Source organism: Neofelis nebulosa, chromosome 7 (assembly GCF_028018385.1).
Source record: "Neofelis nebulosa isolate mNeoNeb1 chromosome 7, mNeoNeb1.pri, whole genome shotgun sequence".
Classification (NCBI taxonomy): domain Eukaryota; kingdom Metazoa; phylum Chordata; class Mammalia; order Carnivora; family Felidae; genus Neofelis; species Neofelis nebulosa.
In genome coordinates, this window is record NC_080788.1 from 47,224,849 (window position 1) to 47,237,762 (window position 12,914).

At 42.8% G+C, this 12,914-nt stretch overlaps 1 protein-coding gene across 9 annotated transcripts in view; it reads left to right on the forward strand.

Annotated features, from left to right (window-relative positions):
• ALDH1A2 (aldehyde dehydrogenase 1 family member A2) overlaps positions 1-12,914 on the forward strand; it is a 133,289-nt gene that overhangs the window by 30,886 nt on the left and 89,489 nt on the right. For 6 of the 9 annotated variants that reach the window (XM_058737591.1, XM_058737592.1, XM_058737593.1 and 3 more), the window contains exon 1: positions 1,458-1,656. The exons of 1 other annotated variant lie outside the window; for it this stretch is intronic. In XM_058737591.1, the coding sequence (XP_058593574.1) occupies positions 1,540-1,656 (117 nt within the window). In that variant the 5' untranslated portion in view covers positions 1,458-1,539. Of the gene's footprint in view, positions 1-1,457; positions 1,657-3,021; positions 3,162-5,001; positions 5,130-12,914 lie in introns of those variants that run through there. 2 more of the 9 variants (XM_058737596.1, XM_058737595.1) reach the window with 2 other exon arrangements.

A 12,914-nucleotide genomic window follows, 5' to 3' on the forward strand; every position in this document is an offset into this window, starting at 1 on the left:
AGATCTACCTATTGCTTAGGCTGAGGTAATTCACTCACATAAACTTGGGTAGATACTTTGGGTTCTGAGAGGCTGGAATTTATTTCTATAGACCTAATACTAAAATGAAATATTTCTGTCTATTTTCTACTGTTGGTTAGCATTCAGGCACTGAGTGTCAGGCACTTTTAATTAAGAAAAGTATCCAAGGGGAAATTTCTTCAGGCTGACCCTTAACAGCCAAAGAAATGAGGTTCTAAGGGCTTTGAAAATGGCATTTAAGATAAGAATCAGTAGGCCCCTGTCAAGCTTGCACTGGGAGCGAGGAGCAGACATGACCTATAAAGGTCTTTTTATCTGAAGCCCAGATTTTGTAGCCCAAAGCCCATTCTGGGATGGAATCTCTGGATTCTTGACGTACACCTATATGCTCACCTCTAGGATCCCACAAACTAAAAGAAGGCCTGTTGGAGCTAGGTAAACATCTACATTAAAGGGATATAAATACAGAAGCTCAAACCCAAAGGGTCAGTAAAGCGAGGAACCCAATGTCTGGAGGGACATTCACCTGTTGGCGTGAAAAATAACAGAAAAACAAAACAAGTATATCCTTGAGTTATTTGGGGGCGAGGAGAACGAGAGCTAGAAGGGGGCATCCCAGAAGAAAGACAGAGGGGCCAAGGAAACACGCCAACTCCCTCAGAGGACCGACGCCCTCATCCTGGGGCGCAGCGCGGACCGCCCGGGGCCGTCCCGGCCGGCAGAGGGCAGCAGCTGGGCGGAAAAAGCTGGGCGAGGGCCGCGCGGAGTCGACTGCCTGGCGGGGATACTTAATTTTAAGTGTGGGGCGAGGAACTCGCACTCATCACTCCCTGACCAGGACCCTGCGGCCGCGGTGCACCTCCGGCTCCGTTGAGGGGAGTGGGTGTGTGCTAGGCCGCCTGCCCGAAGAAAGAAAGCGGAGGGCGCCCCCCGGGTCTCCGGGAGAGAAGGGCCCCGGGACGCGAGAGGGAGGGGCCCCTGACGCACCCCCTCCTCTGCCGAGCCCGCTTGGCGCCCCAAGAGCCGCCCTTTGAGCTCCGAGAGCTAACTCCAACGCACCGCGTCAGCCCCCGCCGGTGCGGCTTCTGGGGTTACGACCCACGCCCGACATCCGCTAAGGTGCGCCCCCCACCGCCGCCGCCCGGACGGGAGCGAGGCCGGTCCCGCTCTCGGAGCCCCGAGCGGCCGCAGCGCGGTTCGGGCTCTGGCCGTCGAGGCCGGCGGTGGAGGCGGCTTGGGCCTGTCCCCGCGGCCGAGGTAGTCGCCAGGCGCACTTGACCGTGGGCGCGGAGCGAACGGATCGCGCGACGCGGGCGGCGGGCTTTATGTAAATCGGGGCTGCGCCCGGGCGTCCTAGGTAGGATGGACCAGCCCCCCGCGCCTCGGCCCTCACGTCCAATAAGAAGAGCCCCAGCTTGACACCTGCCTATATACAGGCGAGCGCGCCCCCGGCCCGCCGACCGCGCGCACAGCCCGCACAGCCCACGCCGCGGGCGAGCGAGACCTCGGCCCGCCACCATGACTTCCAGTAAGATCGAGATGCCGGGCGAGGTGAAGGCCGACCCCGCCGCCCTCATGGCGTCCCTGCACCTCTTGCCGTCGCCCACGCCCAACCTCGAAATCAAGTACACCAAGGTAAGCGCCCGGCGAGGACCTGCCGTCCACCGAGGCTTTCTAGAACCTTCCTTCCTGTCCCTGATCTGTTAGGGGAGTAGGGCGGCGTGACGGGTCGGGGCCCGGGGCCAGCCTCTCATCCCCTCGCAGCAGAGGGACGCCCCGTCCTCGGGATTAGGGCTTCCGAAGGCCTGTCGGGGACTCGGGAAGCCTCGGGGACTCGCCCCAACCTGAACGCGGCGCTGGGGGTCGCGGTCAACGGCTCTTCACCCACGCTGCGTCTGCCGCTGCCTCCTGATCCGATTCGCGGGGTCCGGACTGTCGCAGGGGAGGCGTCGGCACCGCTTCGACTCATGGGGGTTAGAAGGGTTCCCGCCAGGTGGGCCACGCAGCCCGGCCGCTTTTCCCAGCGGCCCTGCGCCTTCAGGGGCCGCTGGGCTGCTAGTCCCCGCTCCGACCTCGGAAGCCCGCGGTGCGGAGCGGCTTTTCGGGAGGGGCCGACAGGGCGCACGAAGCTCGGGCCGCCCTTAACGCATCGCGCCGAAACCTGGACGCTGCCTCCCGGCGCTTCCGGCTTGGGCATTTCGTTCGGCATTTGTAGGCAGTGGCAGTTCTGCTGGACAACGCAGAAACTCTCGAAATTGCTGTGCATTAACGGGCTCGCTCTCGGACTGAAAAGAAATCATTTTTTATAACGAACCCTGACATTTTGGGTTTGCCAAGCAGGATTTGTTGCTGGGCCATATAAAAAAGGATATGCATGCGCTACCTTCATTAATGGGAGTTGAATTCACTTTCTACGAATTCCACATGGAAAAAAATATATTGATTAGATACACGGGGTGATTATAAAGTTATAACATGGTGGGGGGAGAAAGATGGGATTTAATGCCATGTTCCTTGGAGCTCATTTTACAGTTCTCTTGTTTTTCTATTACTTTCAATTGATTTCTACCCCAAATTGTTCCCGATAAACCAAAGCGCGTTTCCCAGACACACAATACGGTTAAAGTTGTTTTCCATCATTCTTACTACAGGATAAACTAAATTTGTTGAGAAGTGTATTGTTTGGTTCTGGCTTAATGGTTGAAAGAGAAATTTTTTAAATATCCGAATTTTGAAATTTTACTTGCATTGAGTTTTAGGATGCAAATCAAGGTGATTCGTGTTCTAAGTGCCCGATTTATGATGGATTTGATGTACCTGTTAGCTTTTTTAGATGGTGTGACAAATTTTTGAAAGCCATTTTAATGGGAGGTCGTTAGTGGTTACAGCCATTTAGGCATTGTTTGCATAACAATAGTGCCAGTGCGTGGCACAACTCTGGGTTTGGGAACGAGCAGGGAAATACACAGCATAAACGCTTTGTTTTATGAGGGTCGCTAACCTCTCCAGCCCCTCTTTAAAGATCTTAAGATTCAGGATCTCCCGGTGAGACGGGACCCTACTCTCATACTTTGGAAGGTTCGATTTTAGTCTTAGCTTTTCATTGGGATTTTCCTCACAGCCCCGGAAAGGACTTTTAGGTATGCAGTAGGTATTTCGGAATTTAATTTGGAAGCTCTTCCAGTTCTCTTTTTTCTCCAGCTACCCCCGCTCCCTTTTTCTCTTGTTCTCCCCCAGTAGGAAAGACAACTGATTTATAGCTAAATGAAGCCTTTAATGTGGAGTCTTTTAGCTCGGAGGAGACTTTTATCCAGTATCCACTTTCCCACTTATTGCAAAGAAAAACAATCAGAAATGAAATAATGGATCGAAACTTGACTCTTTTAATTTGTGGGGAGGAGGCGCCTTATTTTTGGCTTGACAAACAACCCTCATAAACACTGAGTAATGCTAATCTAAAGGCAAGCTCTTTTCACAAAACCTTGTTAAATCAGGTATCTGTGAAGATTCCCAGCAGCTTACTCCCCACCCCCCAGCTTTTTAGTGAGACTTCTAAATTTTCTGACACAAGCCGTCTTTGGTGAGCAGCTTTTTTAATGTGAAGAGCAGAATCTGCTCTTTTGGTAGCTGAGGCTAATGGTTTTTTTACTTAAAAGGAAAAATAGGATCCATGGAAAGGTTTTTAAAAACTCACTTATGATCAGAAGTGAGGGATATTATCTTGGTAATTTCAAGCAGAAGAATGAACAAGGTAGAATGACAGTTCGTCCTTTAGAACAGTAGTACCACATTCATGAGAGGGATTTTTGAAAGAGTAATGGTTAAAGAACTACTATGCTGTAGGGCTTGTTGAAGAACACATAGGAAACAAATCCCATGTTTGTGTCACAAAGCCGTGCAGGATAAACAAGATGGATCCTTCATCATTTTTGTCTTGTTGAACGAATGCATCTTTAAGGGTATCACGATAAGATTTGTAAATGTGATTTGGGGACCAACATAAAGCCACTGCCTACGTGTAAATGTCAGATTATGAGAATTTCAAGTTGCATGCATTTAGAAAACTTTGCATTTATGATCTTGCATTTAAGATCTATGATCTGATGTATTTTTCATTTTTTATGAAGGGGGAAGTGGGAGAGATTATTAGAAATAAAACTTACATCTTTGTCTGTCAAAGGTCCAGTGAAAATACTCCAGAATTACAGTCCAGTCCCCATAGATACTGAAAGGGCTTAACTTGTGCTCTTGTAGTGATTTTACATTTAGTTCTTAAAATAAGCCTACCTGTCTGAAGTTCCAGTACCCAATTTAGACTAATGATCAGTGGCAATACCATCATTGGTATAGATCTAGTTTTATTTCCTTAATGAAGCAGTCTAGATCCCAGGTTTTAAAAATGATTCCTTATTAAGGAATATGGGTGTTTTTGTTGTTGTTGTTTTAAAGAAAAGACTGCATCGGTCAAGAAAGCGTTAAGTTTACCAACAACAAGTAGCGAGGTGACCACTTGAAGGCCAAGACAGCGTGTACTCTCCTGCTTTGATCCTCAGAAGACTGCTTGCCAGCTATTGCAGGAATCTGATTGGTTTTAGGTGTGTTTCTATGAATTAAAACTTTTCTGAGTTGTTTCTGTTTCATCAGTCCGGTTTTTCAAACTTTGTATGGCTGAATATATTATCAGAGTTCACACGTTGTAAAATTAAGGCTAGCACTTTGCCGACTGCCCTTAACTGCAGGGGAGATTTCTTCCAGATTCCCAGAAGGTCTTTGGAATCTTTCTGTCTTTATCCCACCCCTACCTTGTCTGTTGTCTCTGTCGTCTCTTCTGTCTTTACTAGTTTCTTTCTACTGCCACATCCCCATTATACACACGTGCACACACGCAGAGGCATTGTGCTGTCTCTGTGTTGAGCATTTTTTCAGTGACAGTTTATGCCTATAATTGACAGTAACATAAAGGGTTGTGTTTTCTTCCAGCATCTGATTCTGTGAGGAGCTAGAACAGAGGGAAGAAAGGAACATTAATGGAGTACTAACCTACTAAACTACTAAACTAGAAGAGAAAAAATAAAAGACAACTGAAAATCAGAGCAAATGTGCATTGGGTAACTTCTACTTATTTATTTGTTTGTTTAAAATCTTATTATTGAACATTTTCTATTTTCTGCTGTCAATTTCAATTCTGTCCAAAGGATGTTTGGGTGACCACTGAGTGTTGTTAGTATTCCTAACAACAGTGTTCCTTGTTAAGCTAATTGGGCATCTCCCTTCCAGGAGCTTAGGATCTTATTAGAAAGATTGATCGCCAAAAATTGTCAGCATGGCAGTAGTTCAGTTGATCATTGTAGTAACAAATAATGATAAAAAATACATAATGCCACTTACATTGGTTATAGGGTCTAATAGTTTACCTAGCACTTTAATGTGTACCATATCTGATCCTTGCAAAACCTTTTGAAGGAGAGCGAATAGGAAGAAGTAGAAATACTTGATAAGAAAGACCTTGGCCTTGACTTTTAAAAAACTGATGGATCTTTCCTGACCATAATACACTTCGCTTTTCCTAACAGTAACATACTTTTTTTTTTTTTTTTTTTTGAGAGAGAGAGAGAGAGAGAGAGAGTTTACATCTTTATTTTTTTTGTGTTCTTTCTGTTGCAAACATGGGGAGAATATGTGCTGGTCTACTCTTCTTAGGAAGAAGCTACATCATGTGGCTTTTGATTCCCTGACTTTAAATTAACTACTTTTTATGTTCTACTTTTTTAAAAAATCAGATTCTTGCCTATTTCAGAGATTCTTTTTTTTTTTTTTTTTTTTTTTAATGAGAGAGAGCACACAAGCACTCCAGCAGGGCAGGGGCAGAGAGAGACTGGGAGACAGAATCTGAAGCAGGCTCCAGGCTCTGAGCTGACAGCTCAGACTTGAGGCTCGAACCTATGAACTGTGAGATCGTGACCTGAGCCATTGGATGCTTAACAACTGAGCCACCCAGGTGCCTTGCAGAGATTATTTCTTAAAACATGGTGTGGGTCTAATTGTTCCCAAATCTCTAATCAAGATTGTTTTTATCATAAATTATGAATAACACCTCATGTTTATAGGAACCTCAGATTTGCAAAAGAACTTTATTGCTAAACAACTTTATTGTAGGGCTTGAAATAGATAATTCTCTTGGAGTCCTGCCCTGATGCCTTCTGTACAGGATTCTGCTACCATATGGAATCATCATTTGCTCAGGCAATTCTGTCGTCTGTTTCTATAAAATGAGGAATAATAGATTTTCTATTTGAGGGTGGAAGATACTCTGAGGAGCCTGTTCTGTGTGTGAGGTCTGATTCCCTTGCAGCAAGGCTTAAGAGAAGCCAGGCATGCATAATATAAGTTCTCTGTTGCATTACACAAGCACAGTGATCAAATACATCTCAAATATGAGCAGACCAAAAACATCTCAAATACCAACATATGCACTTCTGTCTCTAGTCTTTCGCAGTTGGATAATGAAATAGAAATACTGGTGTATATTTTTGTCTGCTTTAATTATCTCAGTGACAGCTTGTGGTAGTCAACAAACTACAGACTATCTGCGTGATGTTGTAAATAAAACTTTATTGGAACACAGACACACCCATTCAGTTATATATTGTCTGGAGCTACTTTTAGACTGCAATGCTAGAGTCTAGCAGTTGCAACAGAGACTATATGGCCTATATTTTAGAAAAAGTTTGTAAGTTCTTGATTTGGAAAAAGAAAGGCTCTGAGTTAAAGTAGGTCTTTGTTCAAACCTTGGTCATATATGTACTTACTAGGGGTTGTTGTGAGGGCTAAATGAAAAACTGTGTGAAAGTACATATAATGATAGTTAGCCAAGGGCTAATTCCATTTCATTTTTACATTTGTAGTTACGAATTAATGCAAGCCCACTTTAAGAAAGATCAGAATTGTATGGTCGGTAAGGTTTTACAAGACAGGCCATTGTTTACTATTTTAATTAGCCACGAGAGTTTAATATTCTGGGTAGCTATGGGTCCCTTATATGTTTTCCCTACATTTCCATCAAATGAGATCCCTTGGCAGTTTCTCTACTAAGGTCTTCTCTTTACTAAAAAGTCACTAAATCAAACAGTTTCCCAGCTGGTTTTTAAAGAATCAAATTAGATACCTGACACTGTGGCGAAATCTGGCATTAATATGCCTCAGTACACCCAGGTGGCTTGCCCTAGTTGTCAGATGGCAGACAACCGTTTCTGGCATTTTAAGTAGTTTGGGCAAAGGTGTTGCCAGGTCTTTGGCACATAAATCTGGGAGATATGGCAGCATTTGAGTACATTCTCAGATGGTATATATACCTTTTAGAAATGGGAAGGTATCTTAGTTCCTATAATTTAAAGCTAAAGAGACTTTTCATTGCTTCTGACTGCCCAGTTTGGCAGCTTCCAGAAAGTAAAATGCAGTGACTATTTTGAAAGCCCTTCTAGCATTTCATTAATTTCTTTATTTGCTGCAACAAATCATTTCAAAACCAGTAATTTCCCCTCAGACACCAAATCTGATGCATATAGAAGTGATTGCCATAATGTCACTTTGGATAATTTTTAATTGCTTTTTCAGATCTATCTTTGAGCTCCATTCCATTTTACCTTTCAGATATATGAGATTATCCAAATTGGGAATTTCTTACCTCTGGCATTTCTCCATTGCTTGTTTTTTGGCCTTTAAGATGAAGCTATGTTTGGGGCACCTGTGTGACCCAGTGGGTTAAGTGTCCATCTTCAGCTCCGGTCATGATCTCATGGTTCGTGGGTTTGAGCCCTGAGTGAGGCTCTGTGCTGACAGCTTAGAGCCTGGAGCCTGCTTCAGACTCTGTGTCCCCCTCTTTCTCTGCCCCCCCCCACACTCATGTGGGCAAGTGCGCGCGCTCTCTCCCTCTCTCTCTCTCAAAATAAACATTAAAAAAAATTAAAGGGGCACCTGGGTGGCTCAGTTGAGTAGGGGTCTGACTTCAGCTCAGGTCATGATCTCATAGTTTGTGAATTCTAGCCCCACGTCAGGCTCTGTGCTAACAGCTCAGAACCTGGAGCCTGCTTCAGATTCTGTGTCTCCCTCTCTCTCTGCCCCTCCCCCACTTGCACTCTGTCTCTGTCTCTCTCTCAAAAATAAACATTAAAAAAAAATAAAAAAGATGAAGCCAGGTTTACATTGTTTCCCTTCAAAATCTTAACTCTCAGTGAGTTTATTTACAGCACAGCTCTGTTGTGTCACATGATTTGGAAATACTTCCAGCCTTTGAAAATTCCAGTTGGAATAATAATTGGGTGCTTCACCACCTAGACTTTTGCTAGGCTCTCAACAAAATTTCCCTGGGGCTAAACACGGGGGGTTATTGACCTCTGTAGAATGTGGTTAACAATTAGAATGTCTGTGAGTGAACATTTTAATTTTTATTGTAGAAAGAACCTTTCTTTTCACTTCAGCTCAGCCCTGGTACCTCCAGAAGCAGTTATCTGCTCTGTTTCCTTTCCTCGTCACAATCTGACCTTTGGAGAGCCAGAGTCACAGTTGCTTTACTCCTAGATCTCTGGAAAGATGAAACGTCTTGTCCAGTTAAAAACTAGACATACCTGTTTCTTATTTACAAAGAATTTAGGATATCATGAGTACCCAAACACTTTCCAATCTTCATTGATTATAAAATATAAGGAGGAAATTTCCAAATAATTAAAGATATATTTTTATACATTTTCTTGTACATACTTTTCATTCCTCTAGCCTATGTCTTCTGATTTCAAGTCCACTGACTCTTAGGGATTGTTTTTTTGCCCCAGGTCATTTTTAGGGACTTCTTAAACTTAGTCAAACAAAAAGTGGTATAAGTGGGTGGCTCTTCCCACACGTATGATGGAACCTACCTCTGGGTAAGTGGATCTTGCAAAATATTGTGGTTTTAAGTAAACCTAGTAACAGGCAAATGTAACCTGGTTCCCTCTTTCCCCAGTGCCCACAAACAATACACACACCAGATCTCTGCGCTGATGTGTGTGTATTGATGGAGTGTTGAGGGTGGGAAGGGAAAGGGGAAATAAGAACTTGCCTGATAAGATAAAATTAGGAAATATCTATAGAAATCTACAGAGGATAACTTAAAGTCTTTCTTCCCTAGGTGTAGAAATTTACTTTTACACTGAATCCTTTTTTGGGAGATCAGGAATCAGTATGACTGGTTAAATTCCCTAGCAAAACCTGAAACTAGTGACTTGCAATGCTCATCTGTATTTTACAGTCTGATCCCCAACATACCAGTGTAACTTGATTTTCACAGGGAAGGGTATCTAGCTCTATTATTTCGAGGTCATTTTTAACTACAACCAGAGCTACCCTTTTGCTTGTCTGAATTTATTAATTTGTTCATTCATTTGACATTTATTTAGGACTGCTTGTGTACAAAGCATTGTTAGTCACTGTCTGGCGTGAAACACCACATAGATTGTGGGGCCTGCCCTGAAGAGGCTGGAGAGGATTCCCACTTGGGTATGGGGTGAGAACATACACACATGGTGCATAATAGAAGGTGCAAATGCTTGAGATGAATGTCCTGAAGGCACCATGAGTATTCAGAAGGTAAAGAGATGTTTCAGGTTCTGCAGACCAATAGCGCTGTTTCGTAGGACATACTTGACAGACAATGAAATGTTTCAGCCTGTAGAAGATTACAGACAATAATATCACAAACATGTATAACTATACCCAGATTTGTTAGCTCTTAACATTTGGCAATATTTGCTTCTGTTCTTTTTTAAAGAAATACTGCATTGAAACTCCACCTGTGGCTTTCCTCCATTCCCTTCTTTTTTTTTTTTTTATTTTTTTTTCAACGTTTTTTCATTTATTTTTGGGACAGAGAGAGACAAAGCATGAATGGGGGAGGGGCAGAGAGAGAGGGAGACACAGAATCGGAAACAGGCTCCAGGCTCCGAGCCATCAGCCCGGAGCCTGACGCGGGGCTCGAACTCACGGACCGCGAGATCGTGACCTGGCTGAAGTCGGACGCTTAACCGACTGCGCCACCCAGGCGCCCCTCCATTCCCTTCTTTACTTCCCCGTTCCTTCCTCAGAGGCATGTATCTTCCTCATAGGTGTTCATAGGTGTTCGTATCTATGCACCTGCATGTACTCGTAAACAATATGTACTGTTGTTTTGCATGCTAAATTTTTTTACACAAAGGGTACTGTGCTGCAGTTTGCTTTGTTTTCATAGCATGCTATTTTCAAGATTCCTCTGTGTTACTGGATGTACTTGCAATGCTTACATTGTCATTCGTTCATTGTCAGAGTATTCCATTCCTTGAATATATTACAATTTTTCATTCATTCTACTAATTGACATTTAAGATACTTCCAGCATTTTGCTATTACAGTGATGTTGCACTAAATGTTCGTAAGCATATCTCCTTACTTGCCTGGGTGAGAGACTTTTCTAGGATGTATGCTTAGAAGTGATATTATTGCTGGCTTAAGGGGTATGTGGATCTGCATCTTAATTAGGGATTGCCAAATTTCTGTCCAACACAGTTACACTGGTTGCCACTACCCCCAGCAGGTATCAAAGTACCTGCTACTCTCTATCGTCACCTCACTTCCATTCAGAAATACGGAGTTCTCATACTTCTGAAATTTTGCCAGTCTGTATGAAATGGTATCTCATTGCTATTTGAATTTGCATTGCATTGATTTCTTGTGAGGTTGAGTATCTTTTCATATGTGTATTGGCCATTTGGCTGTCCTCCTTTGTGAGTTGGCTAGTATGTCATTTGCTCATTTCTGTTTGCATATGTATGTTTTTTTTAATGATTTGTAGCCTTTTTTTATGTACTTGGGATTATAATTCTTTGACAGTTATATACAGTGTGAAAAATTTCTGCCCCCTTGTGCTTTTTCTTCTTCTTTTTTAGTGTAATTGTCATGTAGTTTTAAATGCAAATAGGAATATTTCTTTTTTTTTAGTTTATTTCTTTAACTTGAGAGAGAGAGAGCGCACACCTACACACACACACACACACACACACACACACAGGGGAGGGGCAGAGAGAGAGAGAGAGAGAGAGAGAGAGAGAGAGAGAGAATCCCAAACAGGCTCTGCACTGTTAGTGCAGCCCCAACAGGAGGCTTGAACTCACGAACTGTGAGATCATGACCTGAGCCGAAGTCTGACACGTAACCGACTGAGGCACCCAGGAACCCTGAGGAATATTTGTATCTTTTCTTTATGGTTAGTGCTTTTGGTGTCTTTTTATTTATTTTTTTTTTTCAACTTTTTTTTTTTTTTTTTTTTTTTAATTTACTTTTGGGACAGAGAGAGACAGAGCATGAACGGGGGAGGGGCAGAGAGAGAGGGAGACACAGAATCGGAAACAGGCTCCAGGCTCCGAGCCATCAGCCCAGAGCCTGACGCGGGGCTCGAACTCACAGACCGCGAGATCGTGACCTGGCTGAAGTCGGACGCTTAACCGACTGCGCCACCCAGGCGCCCGCTTTTGGTGTCTTTTTAAAGAAATCCGTTCTTATTCCAGGTTTTTCAAGGTATTCTTTTACATAGTCTTTTGAAGTTTACTTTTATTATTAAAAAATTTACCTTTCTCATTTGTGCCTTAATCTACCTGTAATTAATCCCATTTGTATTTGTTTATGTATAAGGACACAGGTAAATCTTAAGGACAAATGATGTAACATATAAGAAAAGCAAATGATATTAATGTGTAAAGAATTTTTCAGAATTATATTCTGTGCAATTCTGGAATAATATTAGGAGGTTCAGAATGTGTGGTTTTTCTCTAAGCCTGATCTTCTCTGTAATGGGAAAATACAGAAATTAGTCCTACTTTGGTGGATGATTTTAGTACTTGTTGGTTTCCCTAAACTAACAACAGTAGGGCATTCTGTAAATCTACCTTTAAGGAGTCATTGTATAAAATGAGATATGATCATTGTAAGTTTTCCATGTCAAGAGTTACTTCCCTACCTTTCTTATACTCCCTAGAACAGAAGAAGTGCTCAAATGTTGGTTATTGTTGTTCTCCTCCCCTCACACACACACTTACACACACACCACCCATTTTTTGAAGGGGCATTACCAGGTTCACTGTGTGCTATTTATTTATAGGACTGGAGAAAACTGGAGGGATGACAGCTAACATAATGCGAAAAAGAATTTCTGATGGACCTTTCCCTTGAATGACTAATTCCATACTGTGCTTCATTGTGTTAGCTTAGAGAATTTCAGTCATTCCTTAGCACCAGGCTTGAAAATAACATCACTTTATATTTCGTTAATGTTTTAACTCATTGTGTTTTAAACTCAAAGCTGGTGTTACACATTCACTTTTGTGTTTGGATTTCTAAGTTATTGATCTCTAACTCTAAAGAAGCTACCTGAGGAGGAATGAAATTCTCCAATCTTAAAACTGGAGCTAGCCCTCTTGTGCCTATTGCTTACATAGTACCTGACATTGTCGGTCCCACACTTATTTTGAGGGGATGAGCCTACATTCTCTGAATGCCCATATTACTTGTTTACACTACTTCTGAATGGTACAGTTTTAGCCTTGTATGCTTATATTTTTTGGTGTAACTCCCTGTTCCTACACTGTACTAGATTATAAACTCTTATTCATCTTAGTATTTCTGAAGCATCTAGCTCAGTGCCTTATAGTGAAATGCTTAGGAAATGTTTGTTGAATGAATACTTGTTAGATTTTATTATCATTACTGGCTACTGATAGTTCCTTTTATTATTAATACTATAATTTCCAGAGTGCTTTTCCCATATGATTACATTTAATAATTGCAACAACCTATGATACCGATACTATATTAATATTCCCACTATGTAACTG